Consider the following 27,579-nt stretch of genomic DNA (forward strand, 5'->3'; position numbering starts at 1 on the left):
TGGCTCTGACTCAGGAAAACAGCTGCAGCTCTTTAGTGAAGACCATGCCTTTCCTGTCTGCTTTAGTGAGAAAGCACGCTTGATTCCATCTCTAGAACAAACAAGCTACTTTCCCTCCCACACCCCAAGACTAGCTAGCAATATGAGAATGCTGACATCATAAATCCAATTAACTAATGGTAGTGGTTTCCCATTAGAACCACAGGATGTTCGTTTCCAGGCAACCTTGGCCCTACATTCTAGACCAGGGATAAATAGAACAATTAGTTTCCATAACATTTTACATAATCACACATAGTGACAATGAACTTCAGAAAGTACAATAAATACCTCAGATTGTTTACCTGGCCAAATACATTGAAGAGATGTAAAAACCCTGCAGTCTGGCTGTACAACAAAGGAATTTGGGATGTGGAGAAAGATCACATCTGAAAGTGAAAAATAATGATGAGCTTCACAACTTGGCATGGTCAGCTGCAAACTCAAGAGAACAAATAAATGTTGACTAGCTGTATAGCAGAGGCGGGGAATGTTTTTCAGCCCAAGAACTCAAGAGCCTCATTCAGCCTAGTTAAGACCAGCACTGGACTCAGAAACAAACTGGCAAGCAGTGCTGCTGGAGGAATAGAGGTTATATGTTTGGCATACTTTACAGTGCTTTACAGCAACCCCATGAGAAACATGCTACAGTAATCTAATATGGGTGCAATTAAGGCATGATCACTATTATTATTCAAGCTACCGGTACTTTTTCTAAAACAAGCATAACGTTTTAATACATGGTGAAGCCAAGTAGTTGTAAAATGGGTTAGGGAAAATGAAGCAGGGAGCTGGGCAAAATGCTGGCCAAAGCTAGGAGAAAAAGGGATTGTTGGTCTGTAAGGAAAGGAGGAAAATAGGGCCACTTGCTTTAGAAAGTAAAGTGGAGGTTGCCAGAGGAAGAAGGCTGAGGTAGTGATTTTTTAGAGCTTCAGAAACTTTAGGGCAAGAATTAACAATTGGAAGGCTTAGGCGTGGCCAGAGACTGACCCGAGAGTACTTTTTCTGCAAAGGAGCAGTAGTTGGTGGCACTGGGTCGCAAGGAAGGGGGAATCTAAGATTTTGAGATGTCACAGCCAAGAAAAAAAGAAGAGAAAAAAAGGGACCTGGACAGGCTTGAAACCAGAAGAAAGGTGAAGAGAAAAGAAGAGAAAGTAAGGCTTCTGCTAATTGAGGAGGGCTTAATACCTACCTGTCCTTATCATGTGATGCTGGGAATGAGAAATTGGTCTTAAAAATTAAATACAAAGACTACTACTCCAGTCTGATTGGGGTGTTATAAGCAGTGCTTTTTTCTGGGGGTACTCGTGTACGCAGTACCAGCAGCTTCCCCCCCCCCGCCCAGTGCTAAAAGTGTGGCACTGTAACAACTTCATGGTGAGTACTGTACTGACACACTTTTTCTTAAAAAGAAGCAGCGTCACTGATTATAAGTGTTCCAGTACCAGTGTTCCAGGAGGATTTTTTCCTGAATGTCTGATAAAAGGCTTTTCAAAATGTATCTTCATTCTGCCAGTCAGGGTTTGTTTGTTTGGGTAGTGGGAGGTTTTTATTTACCAGTATTAGTTGCTTTTTCTGGCAGGTGCCTCGGGGCACTGAAACTTCTTGATTAGGTATTGTGGGGAAATGGGGAAGTGAAGGAGTGACATTTTAGGTGATCATACCCTGGCTTAACACCTCCAGAATGAATTTTATGTGGTTTTGTTTACATTTATATTTGCAAATGAGAGGATGGCAAAGATATACAGTGAAAGGAGGCAGAGGTTTATGCAATGGATTTATTGCACCTCAGCTTGCTGCACTGTTGCCATAGTTATACATGATAGTATTGAAAATTTAGTGGCTGATACACATTCCTAAGTAGATAACTCCTCACAAGAGGTTATGTGGCTATCACTAATCAAAATTGTATTGTTTCTACCAGAGCTTTCCAAACTTTTCATGTTGGTGACACACTTGTTAGACATGCATCATTTTGAGACATGGTAATTCAGTTTTATATGCCTGTTGTCTTTGTCCATGGAGTTTTCTTGGCAGGGATACTGGAGTGGCTTGCCGGTTCCTCCTGCAGGTGGGATCACGTTTGGTCAAAACTCTCCACTATGACCTGTTCGTTTTGGGTGGCCCTGCACAGCGTAGCTCATAGCTTCTCTCAGTTATTCAAGCCCCTTTGCCACGGCAAAGCAGTGATCTATGAAGGGGCTCCAATACTTTGGCCACCTCATGAGAACAGAAGACTCCCTGGAAAAGACCCTGATGTTGGGAAAGATGGAGGGTACAAGGAGAAGGGGATGACAGAGGACGAGATGGTTGGACAGTGTTCTCGAAGCTACCAGCATGAGTTTGACCAAACTGCGGGAGGCAGTGGAAGACAGGAGTGCCTGGCATGCTCTGGTCCATGGGGTCACAAAGAGTCGGACACGACTAAACAACTAAACAACAACAATTCGGTTTTACTAGCAAACCAGAGGTTAAACCAGGCATAGGCAAACTCCAGCCCTCCAGATATTTGGGACTACAATTCCCATCATCCCTGACCACTGGTCCTGTTAGCTAGGGATGATTGGAATTGTAGTCCCAAACATCTGGAGGGCCGGAGTTTGCCTATGCCTGGGTTAAACTAACCCCTTTCCAACCAAAAAAAGGAGCATGGGGAGCGTTCGCATGACACACCTACACACTGCAGCCGACATACTAACATGTCGTGACACAGTTTGGAAAGCTCTGGTTTATACATTCTTCTGCTGGCAGGCTTGAAAGTCTCCTAATGGTTGTATGGGATTTTTAGTTTATTTCTTATGGTATAATGATGTCGTCAGGGATAATCCTGGTCTTAAGAATTGGTGGAACTTGAGCCAGACTCCTACTGAACCTTTCAAAAAGAATAAGAGTAATTTGGTGTTATGTAGGAGACCTTGTGGCTGAAATAAAAAATAATAATATTTGTAGTCTTTTCATGAAATGTTTTTGTTACAGTCCATATTTTTAAATTATTGTAGCGTGCAGCCACATGCCAGTCTTTTGTTTAGAAGCCTACAAGTCATTCCTCTACAAGTTTTGTTTTACAGAGAGGGATGCAATCCTTTACCCGAGTTCCTCCAGCTGAGATGCTTTAGGATTTGGCAGTTTTGCTATGCCAGTGGGGTGCAAGATATACTACTGCAACAAAGCATTATTCACTACATGTGCTATATCCAAACTTGAGCTAAACAGGAGACTACAGTATAATAAATAACTCCATGGTCATCATATGTGCTGCATTGTATGTAAATTGTGTCTGTGTTTGTATTGGGCAATTTGTAAATAACAGAGATACTATGTGTATTTAAAAAAACCAACTCTGCAGCATTTGGTGAAATTCTAAGGGCTCTCCCTCCTTTGCAGTTCTACTGAGAATTTTAATTTTAAAAATGCTTGTATGAACTCAGCCATGGAAGTGGTGTTATTAAGCACATAATGGACCAGAGAAAATTGAGCATTCGGCTGTGAATTCCATCTCCATTGATTTTTTTTTAGTGCTTAATGTGCTGTTACTACAGCTGTCTTTTGATGTAAACAAGGCAATATAGTGTGGCAGTCTCTCTCTCTCTCTCCCCTCCATCATACTGTCAGTGCTTGTTTCTCTCTCTCTCAACCTTAATCATCAAAAGAACTGACTATATTTCCAGCTTTTTTTTTCTTTTTAGATGCAAGGCGTACAGACAAGGGAAAGGAAGAGAGGGAACAAGAAAATGCAAAAATACATCTGGTATAGTCACTTTGCACAGAAAGTAGAGCAGGTTTACATTAGCCAGTTACTTGGTCACTTGCCATGAGTAAAAATTACCTTTGTGAGGTTAGGCAGCAGAACCTTAAAAAAGCTGGCTCATTTTAGCTACACATTACTGATGTAGGTACGGGTATGTATGGAGAGGCTGGCTAGTAACAATTCAAACACAATGAAGAGGCAGAGGCAATGAGGTTATTTGATTAAATATTGTCACAAACCTTTATTAAATATATAAATAAATTTGTAATTAATGTTGTGGGTTATAAGGGGGGGGGGAGCATTCCCTACTGTTCCCTTATCTGAGGAATGTGACCTGGCTGTCTATGCTGTGTGTGAGTGCGTGTTTTTGTGTCTGTGTTTCCTTCAAGTGCTGTGCCTATTAGCTGACCTCGTGAAGGATGATTATTTTTTATAGGAACAAAAGACGGTTTGAGAAGTGGGAAAGCAGAACACGCCTACAAGCAACAGGAGAAGCGTGTTAATTTTCAGTAAAGCTGCACAAGAAATGCACATTTGTTTTGGCAAAAATTGTTATGGTAAAGGTCCTTAGAATCCTAACCACTATCCAATTTTGAATTTGGCCCAAACTCAGTTTGCTAAAAAAAAGTCATAGAATTTCAGCAGTGGTGCTAAAAACTGGACAGGTGTCTGCTTAGGTCATTCTGCAGGGGAATCATGTTCCACTAGTTTAACTAAACAAGACAGAGGATTATAATTCTTCTGTTATCATGTTTAACTGTTTGTAGAGAAACCTGAGACTCTTTTATCAAACAAAACAAGTGTTTGCAAGATCCAGGAGTTTCCTTCCCCCCCTCCTTCTTTGTTAGCATGAAGGCAGCAACTTTTCTTGTCTATTAATAAACTTTACTGACTGTTTTTTGGCAGATCACATGTTGGTTAACTCCGTGGGACTGTGTCCAAAGAGTGTCTTGATTTATACCGTGATTAAGTAGGAACACCAGCATAGATCCAAGGTTTATGTTTGCATTTTAGGTGGTTTGGAACTGAAGTATTGTCAGGATGACATTTCTTTAAGCTGGCAAGAACACTGTGTTTATTTATGTTCCAGTAACTATCTTCGTGCAAAGGTCCTAGATAGTTCCTGATTAAGTTGTACTGCTAATCAAAGAGCTAGTTTAATGATGGGGGTAGGGAGGGAAAGGTGCTGAAATAACAGCCGTTTCTAATACTTTTTGGGAGTGGGGAGGATGAAGAGATTAAATAAGAAAACATCCATCATTTTATCTTTGAATGTTCATAATTCCTTTGTTATGACCTGATGGATTAAAAGAAACCAAATGATGGCAAAGAGTTTGCCTGAGATTTTCATTAGCAAGGAATAAAAAATTGTTTTTAAGTTGCCAGAAAAGTAAACATTCCACATTTGTCACATGTCAACGTACATATTTGCAGGTTATGCAATGCTTGTATGCATGCACTCCACACATGTAAAATATTCAAGTGCCAATCCTTTTATTTTGGAGTTGGACCATTGGTGTGAGAGTCAATCTCCATGGCAAAATACACATTTGCTGCCAGTACCACTGTCTGGGGAATAATACCACTGTCTGCTCCACTGATACCATGGTTGAGCATCTGAAGATGAGCAACCCATTATGGATAAGGTAAAGTAGGGCATGATAGTTCTACCATATGGCTGGGCGTCTGCTCAGTCTACTCATGAGGTTCTTCCTGCAGTGGTGGACTGGGCAAAGATGTTAACAAAGGCTAGGCAAAATGCTCTGTTGAGGTGAGGAACCTTTTCAGCCTGAGGGCCACATCCCTCGTGGGCAACTTTCCAGGGGCTTCATACCATGGTGACTGTGACCAAAGGCAAAAGTCGGAAGCGTAACAGATGTGACTCTTGCCTTTGTACAGTAGACTACATTCAAACCATTCAAAATGCAGAGGTTTCCACACAGATAATTCTCTCTCCAGGCAAGAAATATGTGTTATCACAGTTCAGGGACACATTTAAGCCATGCAAAAGTACTCAGGGAGGGAGTGCAGGTATGCCATATCCCTCACTGGCTTTGATTAGAAGAGGCCTGGCAGGCTACACTTGGTCCCCCCAGGTCTGAGGTTCCCCTGCCTCCACATGCTAGATACTAGATGGAAACCATCTGCGTTATAAAAAGCATAAAAAATGTACAGAGATCTGCAGATAATTTTGCATTACATTAATTCTGTATTGCACTTGCATTCCATTACAGTCATAATTACACAGGCATCGAGGTTTTCTCTCCATAATATAATCTCATAATCATAAGTCTCAAACGAGTGAAGTATCCCTTAGAGAAATTATCTGAGCCAGGATAATATTGCCCACTAGCATAATGCAGTTCAGAATCTGAATAGTTTATTCAGGTAAATGTGCCTTCAACCAGATATCTGCATAAAAAGCAAAGCCTCCTTGTTATCCAAAACTACAGCTGCACAGCGATGCAACACAAACAGTTGTGTGGTGGAGGCAGTTGACCACACATTTTTTACCTTAAAAACCAATGTCGCATAATGCAATTTGTTTCAAGCCACTTATTAGAACATCTATATTCACCTTAAATCACATCCATGGTTCAGGTTACAGAAAAGCTCACTCTAGTGCTGCTGCAATATGAGATCCAGCAGGTGGTTGCAAAAGGGGAGGCTTTATCAGCTATGGCCTATTGATTATGGAATGGCCTCCCTGGAAAGGTTTGCCTTGAACCCACTTTAATTGTCAAATTATTTGGATTATGACCTGAGAGACCCAGGTTCAGATGGGGTGAATTTGGGCCAATCACTATCTCTTAGGTTGCATACACATTACTGGCTTAAAACGTACCAAGGTAATTTCCCCGCACAGCAGAAGCATTTCCAACGTACACTTCAGTTTTGTTGGGTGTGTTCTGTCACTGCTGTCTGTCCATGCCAGTGGGTGGGTGTAAATGGCTTCCTATGGTTTCTGTTCAAATCAGATTGAAGCTGGCTTCGGAGGAAATGCACCAAAACACAGTATTTCTCAAAAAACTACAGGATCAAAGTGGATTGTGGCTAGCCGTGTGTACGCAGCTCCACAAACCAGCACTAGTAGCGTATGCAGCCTCTGTATTCTACCTGTGTGAGGATGAAATGAGGGGCAGAATCATGTTCACCACCTTGAGTTCCTTAGCGGAGGCGGGATATAACTTAACAACAAAATAATTCTAATGCCACGCAAATACTCTTATTTTCACAGCTCTGTATTTGCAGTCTTTTGAGATTATGCTGTGATTTGTACTTGGCTATTAATTTATAAAGCTTTGTATTATTTGATAGCAATATGTGTTAAGATGTTGCTCCGTGTTATTACGTTACAGTTATATAGTATTATATAGTTATAGTATCTGTCATTTTATATATTGTTTTACACAATCGCCCGGAGAACCGAAGTTCTTGGGCGACTGATAAATCTACAATTGGCTATTTTTTTATTTTAAAAAAAGCCCTCTATACGCCAGTAATGTAGTGTATGTATTCAGTTCAGTGCAGAGCCCTCCCCTGCTCCATTCACTAGCACGCAAAAAGCGTCCAAATCGTATATCCTTCTTACGTGTAAAATAGAGACACCGCCCCCTCCCGAAGCCCCGCCCTCTTTCCGCCCAACCGGAACTCGGAGCGCACGCGCCGCTCTAGACGGTCTTTCTCTATGGTCGTGAGGGGAAAAAGCTAAGCCGGAGAGGTGTTTTTGCTGCGCCTGCGTGTTACGCCGCTTCCTGAGTGGTTGGCGGCCGCGGCCATTTTGTGGATCTCTGGTTCCTCCTCTTCCCCCACCCCCCGCCTTCTCTCGGTCCTAGTCTTTTGCTTCTGCCGGGGGCCTGGACGTAAAACGAGGGACCGCGGAGCTCTCGCATTTCGTTACAAAACCCCCCACCCCCCTCCTTCCCGGTTGTCGGAGCCTACCGGTAGTCCCCTCCCCCCTCCGCGCGGTGTCCTGGGTCCGTCTGCGAGCGGCCCTCCTTCGCCGCGATGGAAGACGACGGGCAGCCCAAGACACTGTGAGTGGGGTTGGGGTGGGTGGGTTGAGCACCTGGGCGCAGGTGGGTCGGGCGGGGGGCTCTGACAGGCGGGGACGTGCGCGGGGTGGCGCCTCTCTGGAGGGGCCGAAGAGGGTCGAGGGGGAGGGGAGTCGTGGCAACGAGCGGGTCGGGGGGGAGGAATGGTAGGCAATTGTGAGGTGATCGAGTAGATCTCTCTAATGGGGAAGGGGGTTGGTATGCCTCAGCCAAAGGGGGATTTGGGGGTGGGGAAAAAAGATAAGCATGCTATTGAGGGGAAAGACAGTTCATTGGAGCCAGAGCTACAACCCAAAATGGTTTTCTTTGCGACATGCCAGGAATTGTGGGGCTGGGGATCCTTTTCCCCACCTCGGGAAGGTTTTGGGAAACGTTTTCCGTTCTGTAGCTCCATAACTCATAGGCCCTTGGTCCCTTGTCAGGGAAACGTCAGTCCTACGTGGATGTGGGTCCTGGGCCCTCGTGCCAAGGGGTCACGAATTCTCTTCTCGCCAAAAGGGAATTGGGAGAGGATGTAATTCGGAACAGAGCAAAACCTCTCACTCTCCACGAGGCGCGGGGCTCTTCTGTGAGATCCTGAACACTAAGGCTGTTGTAGTCGTGTCAACAGGCTGGGTTGAACATATGTTGAGTTTGGAGTTCTATGAGGCATGTGGGGGGTGGGAGCCTTGGGTCAGTGAGGCTTCCGTGTCGGAAATCGTGGCCAGTAAAACAAGAAGGGGAGAAAGGTCAGTAGGTAGAGAGGTGTGGATGCAGATATGGGTAATCAGATCCTCCGGAGACCTGATGCATATATTGGAGAAAATATTGCGGGGGCAGCATTCTGAATTCAAGAGAATAAAGCTGAATAGTCAAATGAAAGGGATGTCTTTATGATTCAAAAACCTGAGTGAGGGATAAAAATTTATGTTCCATGAAATATAAGGTTCTTTCTGTATTCGTGAAACAGAGAGAATGTGTCATAGGAACCATATGCTCACTGTACTAGAAGGCATATTGCAAGCCAAACCCTCTTTTCTTCCTTTTTGCAGAGCAGAATAATTGTTCTAAACAAAATGCTTGCTGTATTTCGATTGTGATCAAGTAAATGATTTTTGTTTTAGCTCTCATATCCCACCTCTGAAGTGTGAGAGGAGAGAAAAATGTGATAACCAGGCAACATTGGTAGTGGGGCTTCTTGAGCAATCAGTGTATAAATGAGGTCACCACTTCTTTGTCTAATGCATGTAAACATGCTTAAAACATTTTAAGAAACTACTGATGAAACAGAAGCCGTTTGTTCAGTGCTACTTAAATTTTGAGGTAGTAAGCTCGGGAGCTAGCAAGTTTAGTGCTGTTAGCCATGTTGGAAGCATCATGTTGTAGGGGAAGGAAGCAAGTAAATACAAATAAGCAGACTTACAGTATACATAACTTGTATCTGACTGTTGAACTTTCTTGTGGAAATAGAGAACATTGTTGTTATCCTCTAATGTAAAAAAGTTAGTTGCTCTTGGAAAAATGTTGGATGCTTTATACAGTAAAAATTGAAGATAATGGACAACCTTTTATTTATTTATTTTTAAAAATATCACAAGATCTCAGGGCAGTTCACAAGATAAAATACAAGATAAAATAAAAACCTAATTTGCAATCTTACTCTAATCATTTAGCATTTCCCCCCCTCTAATATTTTAAAACAACTTTCTACCATGGTCACTGGGAAAGTATATATTTTTTAAAGTTTGGAGTTCCTCAGGATTGTGATTATATCTTACATTGTACAAGTGTGTTTACAAGAACATGGGCACATGTTCATCACTTCTGTCCTGGACCATATCCTTGAAAGTGGAAGACAGCTTTTGTAGTATATACCCAGCTTTCTTGTACTGTACTGATTTTGAAGCTAGCTTCAAAATGTTCATTGTAATTAAACAGATTGTAGTTTTAATTTCAGTCACAATGAATTGGGAGTATAATCTTTCTGTATGGAAATCATGACTCAGCTGCTGTGGTTCATTCAGAACAGTTTTTGCATGTCTGTCTTCCCATCCTTTTCCCAGTCCACAAAAGTTAAGAAGTCAATCAAACATTATTTACTTGGCCACTTTGTCTCCACTCTGATTGCATGCTTGAAACCACCTCTGGTTACTCTGAATCTTTAGGAAACAATCTTAACTGACTTGAGAGCCTGAGTTCAGAATGTCACTTTTGTGCATAGTGGAAGAGAGAAATGACAGGATGTGCCAGGGTGGTGGGATACTAAATATAACTAGCATGCAGCTGACAAATGTCCACTGCGTTACATTTTTTTTAAAAAGTTGAATAAACATTTGAAGTGTCAGTATTAAAAGGTTTTGTATGCTAGAGGATTGTGTGCACACATGCTTGTGAGACTAGAGCATAACCAGATGCTTGGTATTTTTGGTATTTTTCTCTTCTTGGCTACAAGTTAATCAAGTTTTTATCAATGAGAACAAGCAAGAAGTTTGGCAAAACTAAATTTATGTCAGATTTTACCAAATTTGCTTTGCAGGTCTCCCAGTGATATAATTGATCCACCCACCCACCCGTGCAGGAGTATTTCTAATAGATTGAAAAGCTGGAAATCAGAGCTGGAAAAGTACCTAACTGCAGTTGGTGTTATCTTCATCCTTTGAACTTATTTGAATTTAAGTTTCACTGAATTCAGTGGAATTTACTTCTGAGTAAAGCATTTTTAAACTGCACATTGTTAGAAAGCATACAGAGGTACTTATTCACTCTCCCCTCTTGTAGCTGCCATACTTCTTGGAAACCTGGATCAGCACTATAAAGTCTTACCAGTTTGCTCTGTTTTCTGTGCCAAAAGAATATGTGCACAGCTGCCAAAGTTTTGCACTGTTTCCTTTCTTAAGAAACTGGAGTACAACGCTATGTTAGCTGTCTGCCTTTGGCTCACATTCTGTCTTCTGGCCTTAAGTAGAGAGAAAACGTGCAGCCATGCTTGTACTGTTTCACGGAACACTATAATGGCTACCAGTCCTAATTCAACAGCCTTGCAGAATAGTGATATATATATATATATATATATATATATATATATATATATATATATGGTGTATGCCCTGTGTTCAAATTCCATTCTGCTAGAAAGTTAGGATTTCCGTATGTGATGTAAGAGGAATAATAAAAAAATGCAATATGAATGAGTTCTTTTGTATTTAAAAATTGGCACAGTTTTTGTCAACTGCTCTGAAAGAATTCATGAACTATAATAGTTATGCTCTGAGCTATACTTTTGCAAGCCATTAATTTACTTTGTAATGCTTGTAGACGAGTCATGGATCTTTTTTTGCCCTGTAAGGGAGAATTTCCGATGAATCCAAATTTCTGAGAAACAGGGCTAGAAAAATATCAAGCATCTGGTTCTGTGGGTGCCTAAAAGATTTATGCCCATGAATGATGTATTGAAATGTCTTCTCATCTTTTATAAAAGTTATTTAAAATAGAAAATTGCCATTTAATATTTCGTTGTCTTAGAGACAACCTTGTGCTTAGGACACTTCTGTGTAAAACGTACAAAGCTTGAATGTCCTAGGGTCAGGTAATCCAGAGTTTTTCAACCTCCGGTCTCCAGATGTTGTTGGATTACAAGTCCTGTTCTCCCCACCAAGCTTCGCTGATGGTCAGGAATGTTAGGAGCTGTAGTTGAGCAACATCTGAGGACACAAGTTTAAAGAAGGATGCAATTCCTAACAATCCTTCATGACTACATACAAGTCATGGAGTCAGTTCCTAACAATACTGAACCAAAAAGTTAATAAACACTTTAAATGTAGTGGCTCATATAATCTAGGCAGGGATTTCTTGCCACAACAAGGGTCCAAGATCCATAATGTCAAAGGTGTCACTAGAGAACAAGAAATCATTCAGTAAATCAAATAAAAATAAGATTTTTAAGAGCTGTCCATTACATGACAGCAGGAGGCATGAAAGAGGTTCAAGGGCCATGGTAGATAACTTGTGGGCCCCCAGATGTTGGTGGCCCGATCCGCTTCAGCCACCATGGCAAATTCAACAACATCTGGGGAACCATGGGCTAATCGCCCCCCATCTTGGAGCTGGGATAATATCAGCATGACTTTGAGATGAGAGCAGGTGAATTCTTTTTTCTGTTTCCTAATTTAGTTTTAAAATTTATTTTCAATTTGTATAATTTCCCATTGGTAAGATAGTACTGACCAGGGTAGGCAGGAGGTGGAGCTACATCTGCTGGTAGATCTCTGCTGATTTGCAGTGGATTGGCAAGGATTTCTAGCTTTTCCGGGGGTTTTAACAATAGCAACAACAAAATGACCCCTCTTCTCTGTTGAAATGAAAAAGGCCTTGGGTAACCAGAAGCGGATTTTTATTTTGAAGGATTGTGAATTATGTCCCATTCTAGTACTGAAAAGAAATTACTGTACTCTGAATTCTTTAATTCTAAGTTAATGAATTTGATCCAGACTAAATTGGTTGACTTTACGCTCCCATAGCAATAATGCGATTCCACTTATTCATGATTAACTTGTCCCATTGATTTCCATGGAACCTACTTTCAACTAATTCACAAAGCAACTCAAATGTTTCGTTTGCTGGCCTGGAGTGAGTTTGAATTAGGCAGAGATGTCTCTCATCTGATTGAGCTGGTCCTCCATTGAATGAGTGGCTGGCTGGCTGGGAGGCCCACTGTCAGTACCTATCACTGGCATGATGTTCTGTGGATGGAGGTGGAGCCGAACTGACCCAGCACCCTGAGCCAGTCTTATTGTCATTTCATAACCTCATTGGACCACATAACTACACTAGACTGGAGCAGGTGGAGCGATCAATTTTGGATCATTCTGCCCACCTCCTTCCGCTGCAGCTGTCATGAGTGACAGGGCTTTCAAGTGCAGCAGTAGCCCCACTGCTCTGTGAAGCCCTGTCAGCAGGGGGTGGAAGTTTGGATTGTGCCCCTAGCATATGTTTTTAGAACCAGGTTCTAGTTGGTGTACCTTGGGGTTCTAGTAAAAAAACAAAAGCCTGGAATCTGTCCAGAGTGCAGACTTTCACTTTTAAGATTTATTAGCTGTTGTTATACATGATAAACTTGTTCTTCAAATGAAACATTTCCTAAACGTCTTAGTAATTTTCACATTGTTTACCAACAAATTCTTGTTTGTTTTCTGATGTAGAGGACACTGTATTACACGAATAATCTAGGTTTCATTTTGCTGGTTATAAATTGTATACTTGTATAACAAGTAACATGTACCACTAGTACACAAGATTTATTATGCCAGTTACATAGAGGTATTTAGGTACAGCGTTTGAGCCTAACAATGTTCACTTCCAAGTGAGGTAACTGTGCATAGAATTGTAGCCTTAGGTAGTTATGTAGTTTGAATTATTTTTCCCTTCTACTAGATGGAGGATGTATAAATGTTTTGTTTTACATGCAGCAACAGTACCTAGTATTGGAACCTATATATGTCAGAATATAAACTACTCCTGTTATCTATCTAGGTTTCTATACTATGCCTGTCAATGCAGCATAAGTGATGTCTCATGAATTAGGGAGACAGCCTATAGAGGTATAGTATATGCCTTTATTTCATTATTTATGGTTTTGCCAAGTTAATTGTGTATTCTTACAGTGTTCCTTAAGATTACAATATTCATTCAGAATAGACATTTCACCAGTTGTTAAATGTATTCTTTAAAAGAAAAATTAAAAAAAATCAAAACTGATATTGAGCTTCTATAGGCTGGCTTCATGTTACCAACTGTTTTTCTCAGTTGAGGGGATTCATTCAAAAGCCAATATGTGATTCATGGGTAAGGCTTGCAAATTAGTCTGCATTGAATAGCCTCCTTACTTTTTCTGTTCATTTTCCATATGCCTTCCACTTTCTTGTGTGCGTGATTTTTTTTTAAAGTTTTCAAAAGTATCAGAGAAGATATGTAAATACTTCATATATATTGCTTTCCCTCCTAAATGATCAAAATGTTTCTGCTATTTCTCAGGGTACTTCATAAGAACAATGGGAGCTGGTATTACTGACCCTGTGTTACAAATAATGGCCAATCTTGAGGGGGGACGGGCCCTCAGCTGATTGTAATTTGCTCAAGGCTGGTCACTGAAATCATATTGTAATTAGATTTACCGTATTTTTCGCCCCATAGGGCGCACCTTGGGGTTTTTTGGGGGGGTAATAAAAAAAAATATTTCCCCCCCAGGCGCAGGGCAAGCTCGAGCTTCCCCCGACCCCAGCCCCCAGAACAGCCTGCTATCCGCAAGCCTAGGGAGCCCGGCGGGAAGTCGTGCCGAGCTCCCTAGGGTTGCGCAGAGCGCGAAGCCTGGGACTCCAGGCAGCTCTGCGCAACCCTCGGGAGTCCTGCACGATGTCGTGCCGGGCTCCCTAGGGTTGCGCAGAGCGCGAAGCCCGGGAATGCAGGCAGCTCTGCGCAACCCTTGGGAGACCAGCGCGAAGTCGCGCCGGTCTCCCAAGGGCTGCGCAGAGCTTCCTGAAGCCTGGAGAGCGAGAGGGGTCGGTGCGCACCGACCCCTCTCGCTCTCCAGGCTTCAGCAAAAGCCTGCACTCACCCCATAGGACGCACACACATTTCCCCTTCATTTTTGGAGGGGGAAAAGTGTGTCCTATAGGGCGAAAAATACGGTAAGTCAGCGGCATTTATCTTACAGAACAGTTATGGAAAACATTTGGCCCTCCAGATACAACTTCCTTAACCCCTGGCCACCCGCCATGCTTCCTGGGACTGATGGGAGTTGTAGTGCAACAACATCTGAAGAGTCAAAGATTTCTCACATCTGTTATAGAACTTCCTGTGGTGTTGCAAAGGATCTCCTCTTGGGCACCCATTCAAAGTACTTTCCTGAGCCACAAGTACTGTCCCATGCCCATATATTCATAACCCCCCCCCCTTAATAAGTTTCTTATTGGACATTGAGGCTTAAAGTGATATACAAATTGAAAGTTTGCATTGTATATAGGTGAGCCACATAAGGGTAGTATTTTGAGTTAGGGCCCTGGTGACACCTTCAGAAGATAGCCTTGCCTCAGTTGTATGCATTCCCCACTGCTGTCACAGGGCAGAATTGGGTCTAATCTGAGTCTGATTACTTCACCTATTTGAAGCATGGAGTAGGGCTTCTGCCTGCCTCCTGCTTTCCACCCCAGCTGGCAGGGGCTGCGGAACTGAGGATTACTAAAGACTGATGGTATATGCACATAAAATATTGATGATTCATGGATCATGAGAAAAACTCTTGTACTTGTTAGCAGAAGCGATCACATTATAGTTGAGCAGGATCAGTAATACACATAATATAGTATTTGTACTACAACATTTTGACAACTGACAATAAGGCCAGTAGCTTCTGGTTGTCATATTATTTAAAGGCAGACTAGTTTTATGGAAAGGCTGTTTAATTTGGACCCAGAGAGATCTCAAATATTCAGCTATTATCACCTGCTGTAGACCTAATTCAGGGGATCTCTGAACTGTAGTTCAGTGCTTGAAAGTGGGCTTCCTTACCCAATGTAGAGCACATTTTCTATTCCTGCTTTAATTGAGGTTAAGAGATATTTGAAACCAGTGTTAACCACCTCAGTAGCATTACCCACAGTTTTGCCGGGATCCATAATCTCCTTTCAACTTCTATTTGAAGTATGTTTTAATGGCAATTAAGTTGGGTGTGAGTGGAAAGTTGCTCTAGAGAAGGGTAGAAGCCAACTCCTGATCACCTAACCTTGGCTAAGAGATCCCCAGTGACATATCTGCAGTAATATTCTGCACTGCATATTATGTTATTGCTGCTTTAGAAGTAGATTCAAAGTGGTATTAAGAAAGCTATTTGACTTACTACTATGGATTTTTATTAGGAGCAATAGTAGCATACAGGTAGTATTAGAATAAGCTTATTTAGTGCTGCGTTAATGGCCAGTGGTTATGGAAAAAAGCTTTTTAACCCTTGGGAAATGGCATATGGCTTTTCAACCCTTGGCAGCATTTCATTTATTATTTCTTTACATCATGCCTTTACTCAAAGGAGGTCAAGGCAGCATACATAGTTCCTACTCCCTGAATCCTTTATGGTGACTTACCCATGGTCACCCATTGAGCTTCATGGCTGCGTGGGGATTTGAATCTCTTTGATCCTATGTCAGTACTTAACCCAGCCTTCCCAAACCTTGGACCTTGGTGCTGTTGGACTCCAACTGCCACCATCTCTGTCCTTCGGCCATGCTGGCTAGGGATAATGGGGATTGTCATCTAACTTTGATCCAAGATTGGGAAAGGCTGCTTCAACCACTCACTGCATTACACCACATTGCCTCTCAAATGAAGTTGACATTTATTTTTAGAAACCTGTTTAATTTTTGTATATGAATCGCTTGATTGTAAATTGTCAGCCCTTTCCTGTTCTGAAAGTATAGTTATTTCTAACAGAAGTGAAGAATTGTATCCACGTAAGTCCTACTTAGAGTAGATCTTAGTCATAACTATGTTCATTATTTTCAATGGGACTATATCCAGATTTTTCTGAGTGATGTTTACCCCTTGGAAGGCACCCATACAGAACCAGCACACTATTTAAATTTCCTTGGGTTAAATAAAAAAACTTACAGACTCTGATGCATACAAGGACTTTTTGAAATGAAAATGGCACTCCTGTGCATGCACTAATTTCCATTTTAAAATTCTTGTGCCAAACTTTCTGAATTTTGGCCTTTAGAGGTCCATTTGTTGGATTCTGTGGATGTATCTTTTGAAAACGAAACTCAGGAAAGTACTGGTAGCATCCATGACTCCTGCACATGCCCATCTCTGAAACTGAAGCCTAGTTTTCCTGTGCTCCACAAGAATTAAGGCAGGCATGGGAAACATGTATCTGGCCAGATGTTACTCAGCCCTAGCTCACAACCTCTCTGGCCATTGGCCATACTGGCTGTGGTTGATTGGAGTTGGAGTCCATCATCATCTGGAGGGCCACAGGTTCCTCAATTCTGGGTTAGGGTTTATCTAACAAAAAGCAACATAACTGATCAGCATACTTGTGATACTACAATGAAAACAATGTTAGTACTTACCAGTATTTGATGAATACGTAGTAGAGTTTTAAAAGCTGTGGACTACTTAATGGTGTGCTCATAAAGTTTATTAACAGGTGCTATATTTCCTGCTTACACAATTGATAGCTGATATTTCAATAAATTGCACAGGTTATCCTTTGAGATGAATGATGGGATTTACATTACCTTTTCTTTTGTCTATCTAGCTATGTAGGAAATCTTTCCAGAGATGTGACTGAAGTACTTATACTTCAGTTATTCAGCCAAATTGGACCCTGCAAAAGCTGTAAAATGATAACAGAGGTAAGACTCTTTCAGTCTAGTCTATGTCAATATTGTTTCATTTTAAAATTCAAGTAATTATTGATTCTGCTACCTAAAACATTTCTATTAGGGCTGCAGCAGTTAGTGATTGATTAATTGAATCAAAAAATCTTTTGAAATGTGCCTTTTAAACATGCACTACATCTTTAAAATATTATTTTTAAAATTTTTACTACATAAAGTGCAGAGGGAGGCACAATCTTGCCTTTTCTCCTGCTCAGGAGGAAATGTCTCTTTTAAAATGGTGTCCATTATCTATAAATTATATAGATTATTTATAACTATATAGATTATCTATAAACTATATAGGATGTTCTTTTCTGTGAAACAATTTTATGCAAATGAATTCATTTTTAATCAATTAAAACATGCAGTTAATAACTAAGCTTTCTTTAATTGCATAATATGATACAGTTATTGCTCTGACAGAAGGAACTTAAAGGATTTAGGTAAATGATTCTCAGGTCTGGGAAACAACAGATGTAAGTTATTGTATGCAATAATAGTTGCATCTGAAGTATGTATGCTAAACATTTTTATTTGAAATACTTGAGATACATGATATCTCTTGTACCATATTGATAATCACTACTATCCTTGTTTCATCAGGATAATCAAAGTATGTTCCATCAGTTAGAGTCATAACTGCACAACCAAAGGCAGTGTATAAAGCTTTGCCTGTTCTGGGATTCATTGTGCGACTCTGAGCAAATTCAAGATGTCTCTTCCCTGAGTGATGCTGTAAAAAGAATAGGCCCAGGATTTTAAAGCGTTATCATGCAAACACCTTTATAAATCATATATACAGTACAATATGCATTGTTGGTCCTAGATACTCTGCTGATCTTTCTTGCTGCCTGCTGTGCCCCCACCCCAATGCTTTTCACCACTGCTGAATATCTTGTTTCACTAAAAGGCCACTTGAAAATAAAGAGGAATCAAAGTCAGGCTCTTTTCGGACCCAGAAAAGATAGGTGCTGCATGCCATTCCTCTTTTACACCCTCATTTCTGGCTTTCATAGCTTCAGGAAAAGACTGTGCTTTTGACATGGCAACATACCTTACATTTTGATGAACCATTTTATTGTTTTCCCAAATAACCCTTGCTAGATTGTTTGCTTTTAATAAGAACCTTGAAACTACGCTGGACATAATCCAGCAAAAATTACTGAAATCTCATTGAAAATAATAAAATGGAAATTAGTCTTGATCAACTTTTGCTAGTCTCATTGTGTGTCTGGTTATTCAGTGTCAGTGAGCTTACTCACTGCCAGTGAGTTTACTGTTTCCCAGAGTGGACATTATTTTTGAGCCCTGCATTTGTTGGAGTTGCCCCAAGCAGAATTTTGGAATTACTTTCTGCTGTCTGTACTCTAGTTTTCAATTCCAGGGGCTGAGGTATTTGCCATTTGCCCCATTTCCTATTGATGGGGACATCTCCATTGACAAAACTCTCTGCAGGCATGACAGGGAGTCTGCAGTGGTGCAAGGGCCATCCTGCGGGCAGGTGTCTCTCTCTTCTACAATGTTAGGTCTTCTGGTGGTGGCAGATATATGGTGTGTGTGTGTGTGTGTGTGTGTGTGTGTGTGTGTGTGTGTGAAGTCCATTTGACTTCCAAAACATTCAAAAACCAAATTGCGGCTTCTGATTGGCTGCAGGAATCAGAAGCCGCGGAAGCCCCATTGGACGTTCAGGTTCCAAAAGAACGTTTGCAAACCGGAACAATCACTTCCAGGTTTGCGGTGTTCAGGAATCAAAACGTCCGAGTTCCAGGGCTTTCAGGATCCAAGGTACAACTGTATTTTACTATGTTTTATATATACTATAAGCTGCCTAGAGCGGCTGGGTATTGTTGTTGTTCCCCCCATCTGCAGATTGCTAAGTTAGTATATTTTGCTGTAAGACCCAAAAGTTCAAACTTCTAGTCTGTATCTTGGTTCTGTTACCTTGTAAAAGTTGCAAATATTTGTTCATCCACCCCAAATAATCTGGACCCTGGGAATTATCGGTGCTTGAGGTGCTACATGTGCATAACCAACTCTCTCTGTCTAGCTCCAGGAAATTGACCCCAGATATCAGGCAGAATTTTTTCCTTCCATAACCATCATGTCTGAGAATTCAGTTTTTTAAGATTATGTGAATGAATGAGCAAACTGTAAAGGCTGCATAGCCCAATCTAATAAAGGCAGTCTTTATGCCAAAACAGACATTTGTGCACAGGTTTTTTCTGGATCTAGTCGTAAGTGTGCAAAAGTGTGATAAACACTGTGTGCATTCAGTGTCCTGTTGGATAGGTGCTGCATTTATACCCACCACATAGATAGCTGGCTGTGTCCGTTTTGACAGCACTAATGGCCTGTGACTGATTCACCTATGCCTCCCTCCCCCTCAGCAGGTGATCAAGAATATTTCTGCTATCAGTACTATCCATTGGGAAGAGAAATCAGTGTGTGCTGCTCTGGTCATGCAGCATTGCTATGTGCTGCTGTCTAGTTCAGGGTCACAGCAGAATGTTGTATCTTAAACTGATAGTGTGAAACAATGGACAACCATTCTTAAGGTTACTTTATAAGCGTGTGTAGTAATACTTCCTTTTCTAGCTTTAAGTAATATATTTTCCTGGATTTTCTTCTCAGCAACCCGATAGCAGAAGGGTCAACTCTTCTGTTGGATTTTCTGTTTTGCAGCATACAAGCAATGACCCTTATTGCTTTGTGGAATTTTATGAACACAGGGATGCAGCTGCTGCATTAGCTGCTATGAATGGGAGAAAAATTTTGGGAAAGGTACGTTGCACAAAAAAAAGAAAGAAAGAAAACAAAGAATGACACATAGTAAATGAAATTAATAGGTTAATTTATATGATCCATGGCAAGCATTTTTGACCATGTTCTTACTTAGAAGTAGCTTGAAAATTAATATTGGTTGCTGTTATTATTAGAATAAGACTGTATCTTGATTGAATTTATGCATGTTTATGTTTGTACTGATTATGTTTGTACTGATGTTTTTCTTTTTTTCAGGAAGTAAAGGTTAACTGGGCAACAACACCAAGTAGCCAGAAAAAAGATACATCAAGTAAGTAATGCTTGTAACAATTCTACCAAAATCAGCTATTAAAGTACAGTGGTACCTCTAGTTGCGGACACGATCCGTTCCAGGGTGCTGTTGGCACCCCGAAAAATCCACAACTAGAGCGGTCCTTCTGCGCAAGCGCGGAACGCAATAAGAGCGCTTTTGTGCATGTGCGAAGCGCGCCGAACACTTCTGTGTACGCACAGCAAAACCTGGAAGTATACACTTCCGGGTTTGCCGTGTTCACAAGCCGAAAAGACGCAACATGAACCTAACGCAACACGAGGTATGACTTTAAAGCTGAGCTCATGCACTTACTGCAATTTGATTTTATATAGTAGCTGAATTACTTTGGTTTTATAATCTCCATAGATACTCTTTGGCTGAACAAGTTTAATTACTGGTTAAATGCAGATGTGACTTGGAAATTTAAACACAAGATTGTTTGAATTGCACCCCTGTCTACACTGAGAACTAAAGTGCTGGTTAAGAGAAATATATTTAATTGGTTTCTGCTTTCCCCCAGATCACTTCCATGTGTTTGTGGGAGATTTAAGTCCAGAAATAACAACAGAAGACATCAAGTCAGCATTTGCTCCTTTTGGTAAAATATCGTAAGTATCCTAGTTTGTATCTTAATTCACTAATACAGAACAAGTCATAATACATGATTGTATTTTCTTCTTCAAGTTAAATGTCTTTCACTTTGCTCGGATTGTTTCTTTAAAGTCTTCTTGATAATGGGCAGTGGGTGGGGTACAGTGATCTTGTGGGTTTCTTTGCATTCAGTTATCCCCCCACAAAAATTAACAAGGTCTCTGCATCAAATCAATTGAAAGCTGCATGCTTTTAACACCTGGTATGTTTGGTGGTGAATGAGTTACATTGCTGGCAAGAAAACTATGTTTTGGGTCTTGGAATTTACATAAAGTTGTGTGTTAGATACATCAAGGTTTCTTACTCATCTGATAATTTTGTAGATAGTGTTGAACTGCAGGCAAGTTATATAAGGTAGTGTAGAAAGCAATAAAATCTAGTGTACATTTATCATTTTGACAAGTAGTGGTGTTATATTTAGAGTTCATGCATTTGGAAATTAAACCAAACGTTTTGGTAAGTTTAGCAGCTTTCGTTTGCAGTGGTGCACAAGTGTGCCCTTCTAAAGCAACCTTTTATTTTTAGACAGTAGAAATTGGGAATAGATTTCCAAATAACTATAGTTTTTTAATTGAACATTTTAAGCATTGCAAGCGTACCTGTTAAGTGCTATAGCATGTCTGTCTCTTTTGTTGCATAATCTAGTTTCTTCAGAAGTTTTCTTCTATTGTTTTCTTTGTCCTTTTAACAACACCAAAACAAAACTTGAACATCTTGTGTTACTTTACAAGAATATATTTCTGCTTAAAAAACAATCTTTTCTATATACAATCTGTACATATTTTCAATTGAAACGTAAATCTTATTTTGTCTATTTTGTTTACTTTGCTTTTTATCTCAATGTGGTAAGTAGTACTGTTTGCGAGCAAATATAAAAAAGGTTGAATACAGGTTGCTTTTCTCAATCTTTATTTATACCTGAGACCTGCAGTTTTTCTTAAGTCCAAGTCACAATTAAAAGTAATAGCATTCTGATTATTTTGCAGAATTGCTCATAAGAATGGACAGGATCTTGAAGCTAACTGCAAGGAACTGTGCACACTGGAACTCAGTTGTAGATTTTTTTCTCATTTCTATTTATTCTTATTATACATTATTTATATATACATATCTTAGTATTTACATTTTAACATTCTATATTCAGTGCAGTTCTATATTTCCAATCATTTTAACTTACTCACTAAAATTTATGTGTAAAATTTGTTGTTTTCGTACTGGTGTGCTTAGCATTGTTGTTAGTTTTATTCTCCTTTCTTAAATTTCTGAAAATGTCAATTTTTCAAAATTTACAGCTGCCCAAACTCCAAAATGATGGTAGAGAATTGACCAAGAAAAATAAAGAAATCTGTTAACAGGCCATGTATGCCTTTTAATTCCTATTTTTTTCCTCTTTTTCAATTTTTTAATATTTCATATTTTATATCACTAGGCAGAGGGCATTTATTTAGAAAATGCATGGTAAAAATAGTTAGAAATGTTAGAGTAATTTATAGAACAGTGAAGAGGACCCTAGCAGATAGAGTATTAGAAAAGGAAACTTTGTTCCTTTTTTAAAATTTCAAATCTGAACATAGTTGTAGAAAGTGCAGGTTATATGGATAGGTTGCATGTTTATTACATGTTATTTTTTGTCCTACTGCTTTTTTTCTAACAGGCAAAGAAGCAATAGGGAGAGTTTAGGAATGGTTATAGTTATAGGGGTTATTGAGTTTATAATAGGGAAAATTATGCTCACAATACAGTGTGTGTGGTTCCTTTTAGTTTTTATTTTGAAAATATTTAATGTTTTCCTCATATAACTGTGCTTCTCTTCCCAGGGATGCACGGGTAGTTAAAGATATGGCAACAGGAAAATCTAAAGGATATGGCTTTGTATCGTTTTATAATAAATTGGTAAGCAATCAAAAACTTTGCCACTTGTTGACACTGAATGTGCTTGAGGTGTTAATATAAAAAGGCATGTGAAGGGCAACTTTCCAAATCCTTTAATTCTAGTACAGTGGTACCTATGGTTGTGGATGGGATCCGTTACGGAGCTCCGGTCGGATCCCAAGGTTTCTGCAACCGGAGGTGCATGTTCTGCGCACACACGCAGTGTGATAGAGTGCTACTGCGCATGTGCGTGGGGAGAAACCCAGAAGTATACTTCCGGGTTTGCAGTGTGTGTATCCTGGAAGATACGTAACAAGAGTGGCACGTAAGTAGAGGTACCACTGTGCAGAGACATGGCCCAACTTTCTTCTGCTATAAGGAATACTGTTTTGTGGAGGCAGAAACGCTCCATTTCATGAGTGGAATTTATGTTTGCTTGGACCTGTGTGCACAAAATTTGAGTGCTCTGTCTATTAAGGAAGCAATTTAGCAGTTCTGATACCCTTATCAGTGAAAGAGAATGAAGCATCTCTCCATTGTTATCTAGTGATTTTTAAGAAGTGTGTTAAGTAGCAACAGAGCACCCCTGTACAATACTTTTTCAGTAATCAGAGCTTCTTGGACTATGTATGTACAAAGTTTCAGATTTGCAGGTGTTTTTGGTTCTGAAAACGGAATCTGTTTTGCTTTGTCAGGATGCAGAAAATGCAATTGTGCATATGGGTGGCCAGTGGTTAGGAGGTCGACAAATCAGAACTAACTGGGCAACACGGAAACCGCCTGCCCCTAAAAGTACACAAGAAAGTAAGTGAATAAAAGGAGGTCAGCTGGGGTGTATTGGTATATGTGAATCATTTCATTGTTATAAAATGGAAAGATAACTGAAAAGCAATTATTTAAAGTGTCATTTGTCTTTCAGATAGCACAAAACAACTGAGATTTGAAGATGTAGTAAACCAGTCAAGCCCTAAAAACTGTACAGTCTACTGCGGAGGAATTGCCTCTGGATTAACAGGTAGGGATCACATTTCTCTTTATAACAAATTTATTGATGCCATTGATCATAAATATTACTAACAGAAAATGTTACTACCTTTAGATCAGTTGATGAGACAGACATTTTCACCTTTTGGACAGATTATGGAAACAAGAGCTTTTCCAGGAAAAGGCTACTCATTTGTGAGGTAGGACAATTATTACTGTTTATTTGTGTCTTAAAGTAGTAACTTATTTACAGGATAAAACATGAAAATGTTATCCAAAATCTACTGTCCTTAAAGAGAAAGGAAGAATTGAACCTTTAAAAGAAGACGTGGAGTTGAATTTAGAAGTAACTTGTTTTTGTCAAAAGAAGTGATAACATGTTGAATGGTGTGGGTGGTGCTCTTCATGTATTTTTTAGAGTTTAGGACATCTGTGTTGGAGGTTCTTGAACAGTTAGATCACTAAATCCCTGATTGCTGAGGATTCAGGTTCTGCCTTATCTGCCATTGGACTTTTATTTTCTGTTGAAATTTAAGTTTGTAAGTTCATCTGGAAAGGGGCATGCCTGATTCATTTGTGTTTGTTTTATAAAGCACAGTGTACACTGGTGCTGTATTAATAGCTATCATTTTTGCAAGCAAAGAAGTTTATTCTTCTTACGTCATTCTCTGCACTTTCATGCAGCAAAATACAGAGCAGCTTTTGCTGGCCTGGTGTCCATATAGTTTGGGCCACAGCTCAGCTGGAATTTGTGGACTAGGAGCTGTTGTCTGAAACATCTGGTGGGCACCTGGTTGGGGAATGCTTCAGTAGACAATAGTATATGTTAGCCGCACCATTTCTGTACATATGTTGGCAAAATCTGACTTCATGTTTTGTCTCATAGGTTTTCAACTCATGAAAGTGCAGCACATGCCATTGTTTCAGTAAATGGAACTACAATTGAAGGCCATGTTGTTAAATGCTATTGGGGTAAAGAATCGCCAGATATAAGTAAAAACTTCCAACAGGTAATTGGATTGTTTGTATAGTGTTTCCTACAGCCTCTGCATGTATCTCTCTAAGTGATTGAAGTTAGTGCATGAAATCTAGAGGTGACTGCACCATTTGCAAACTGTCCTATTGAAGTGGAAGGTTGCAGTCAACCTGCCCCACAGTGTGTGTACTTTGCCCAGTTTGCTGAATGCGTATATAGGTCTTAAATTACTTGCCACTAAATTGCTAATTTTAGTTGATGGAGTCTGTGTCTATTTATATACTCAGTGTGCACTCTGTTGCTTCAAGTTTATTTAAATCTTAATCCTTTTTTTAATCCCTAGGTGGATTACAGTCAGTGGGGACATTGGAGTCAAGTGTATGGGAATCCACAGCAGTATGGACAGTACGTGGCCAATGGGTGGCAAGTGCCATCTTACGGAATGTATGGACAAGCGTGGAATCAACAGGGATTTGGTGTGGAGTAAGTAATTCGTTTCACTAAAATTACTGTTGGCAGACACTTTTCTAAGACATTTTAAACTCTGATCTGGAATCTTTGCCTGTGCCTTACTTAGCATCACTTTTGTTCTTGGTTAAGGAAATCTTGGTTAAGGAAATCTACTGTCTTTTAACTCACCTCTCATACTTTATATTAATGCTCATTTTCAACCTTGATAAAATGGGGGACATGAGGGTGATGTGTTTGTCTTCAGTACTAACTACTGTTGATCTATGTAAATCAGCAGTTGTGAGCCTTGGGTTCACACACCCTGCAATTTTCATTTAAAAAATGAACTTTGGTTTGTTCAAACTATAGTTTGTCTATGGGCCAGGAGGTAGGAAGAGAGCACAACACTCACTGTTTTTTATTTTCTCTCATTAGGTCTGAATGTACGCGTAGTAATAAAGTCAGTATTTTTAAATGTAATTCTTTACAAAGAGAAACTATATTGATTTAACCAAAATATCTTTTGAATTCCCAAGTCATGTTACAACATTTTAGCATCTCTCAGTTCTGGAATTTGATAGTTGCAAAATACAACATGCCCGATTTCCCCCAGTAAATAATTCATTCCTTTTTCTTTTCTTTTCTTATTTTAAAATCAAGTCAAACACCATCTGCAGCCTGGATGAGTGGATTTGGTGCCCAGCCTGCCCAGGGACAAGCAGCTCCTGTAATACCCAATCAGGCTGGATATGGTATGGCAAGTTACCAAACACAGTGAGCTGGGACTCTGTTTAGAAGTGTGATTTCAAGATAGGTTTCAATTTCCAGTGATTATTCTGAAGCCTGGAATATAGACATTGGCAGGGGGAGGGAGGAGAGAGAATATTTATTTTGAAAATTGAAAATGTTTGGAACCTTTAGCACAGCATTTGCTTTGGTGAAGGACACAAATGTCTTCTAGTTATGCCTTTTTAAGTTTTGTGTTCATGATGGATATGAACATGTTTTCTTTATGTACAAAATTTAAAATAAAGTCAATAAAGACAGTTCTGACTACAAATGTTGGTATGTTAGGAAGAAATATTTAACAACCCGATTCTTAGATTACCATTCCATTTTTTTTGTCTTCAGTGTTTTACATCACAGATTTTAAGAAAAATGACATTAAAGATGCTTTTAGTTGAACAGTAAATCCTGACGTTTTGGCTGTGGACCAAACATTACATCAAAGAAGACAGTGTTTTCTTCATTAACCACAAAGCCATCATTCAGAAGACATACTCATGGAAATAGCTTTTTTTCCACAAATTATTTTTTTCCATATGTTTGAAGAAACTGAAGTCTGGTATAAATATTTCAGTCTTTGCTGAAAAACAGTACTATCTGCAATACTTGAGCAAACACTTGTTAACCACATTCAGGAGCATATTAAATCTTTCCAGATCTTGTTTGCTTGAAGTGAAAAAATTTGCATTTGATTTTGGGGAAGCAGTTTTTTCCAAAGTATGGTGCTTAAGCAGTCATACTTGTACTTTTACATAAAAGTTTGTACCTAACTGCAATGTTGCAAAAGCATGCTCAGAGATAGAAGTAGCAATGTAATTATTCAAAATAATACTTAATATGCTCTGCTGCTATATTTGCAGTAGATTGACAAGAATGTGAAAGACTGACACTTCCAAAGTTGGCTACTATGTAAAGTGACATAACTATACAAAGAGCCTTAATTCTTCAATACCTTTTGTCACTAGAAACCTGAATTATTTCGCTTTCTGTTACTCAGTATGTAAATATTTTGGTTGACAACCTTGTATACCTACTTGACGGTTCCTATAAGTTGTATAGTAACTGAGTGTTTAAAAAAAATTGGGGATGTTTTTTAAATCTAGAAATATTTAGCCCAAGAATTTTTTTAACCAGATTGTTAAAATACCTTATTTTAGAAATTCCTCAATGTGCCATTTGGTTAACAGAAATGCAGTTGAAACAAGTATACTGAGCTGTGGCTTATTCTTAGTTAAAATGTTTTGGGTGGGTTTTTTTGTTTTGTTTTGTTTTTGTATTTTGGGGTGGCTTGCATGTGACAAACCTGTACAGAGGCTGGGTTGTTTGTGCACCGAGTATTACTGGGATAAATCATGAAGTTGTTCAAATGGTATACTTGGGTTATTTCTCACTTATTTTGTGGATACACTGACACAACTGCCTCAATAAATTTTGAGTTGAAAACAAATGTAAGTTAGATACAATAACTGTGTGTGTTACCTACTGCAGCTAGGGGGTGCAGATGTTTCATCTCTGAATGCACTGAAGCACTC

General features: G+C 39.7%; 1 protein-coding gene across 4 annotated transcripts; it reads left to right on the forward strand.

Moving 5' to 3' along the window:
- Nucleotides 1-7,477: 7,477 nt before the first annotated feature.
- TIAL1 (TIA1 cytotoxic granule associated RNA binding protein like 1) lies at nt 7,478-27,494 on the forward strand. Of its 4 annotated transcripts, none has more exons than XM_083505734.1 (14): nt 7,526-7,824; nt 13,351-13,418; nt 17,129-17,225; nt 19,884-20,033; nt 20,271-20,325; nt 20,849-20,936; nt 22,797-22,872; nt 23,547-23,655; nt 23,771-23,866; nt 23,951-24,035; nt 24,722-24,845; nt 25,155-25,294; nt 25,922-26,013; nt 26,393-27,494. In XM_083505734.1, the coding sequence occupies exons 3-14, from the start codon at nt 17,214-17,216 to the stop codon at nt 26,443-26,445; spliced, it is 1,080 nt and encodes a 359-aa protein (XP_083361860.1). In that variant the 5' UTR covers nt 7,526-7,824; nt 13,351-13,418; nt 17,129-17,213; the 3' UTR covers nt 26,446-27,494. The 4 variants fall into 4 exon arrangements, with proteins under 4 accessions (XP_083361858.1, XP_083361860.1, XP_083361859.1 ...); XM_083505735.1 differs by having other exon boundaries at nt 7,545-7,824; nt 19,935-20,033; XM_083505732.1 differs by lacking the exon at nt 13,351-13,418 and having other exon boundaries at nt 7,478-7,824.
- Nucleotides 27,495-27,579: the final 85 nt, after the last annotated feature.

This window comes from Podarcis liolepis (assembly GCF_965112155.1).
Source record: "Podarcis liolepis genome assembly, chromosome: 5".
Lineage (NCBI taxonomy): Eukaryota > Metazoa > Chordata > Lepidosauria > Squamata > Lacertidae > Podarcis > Podarcis liolepis.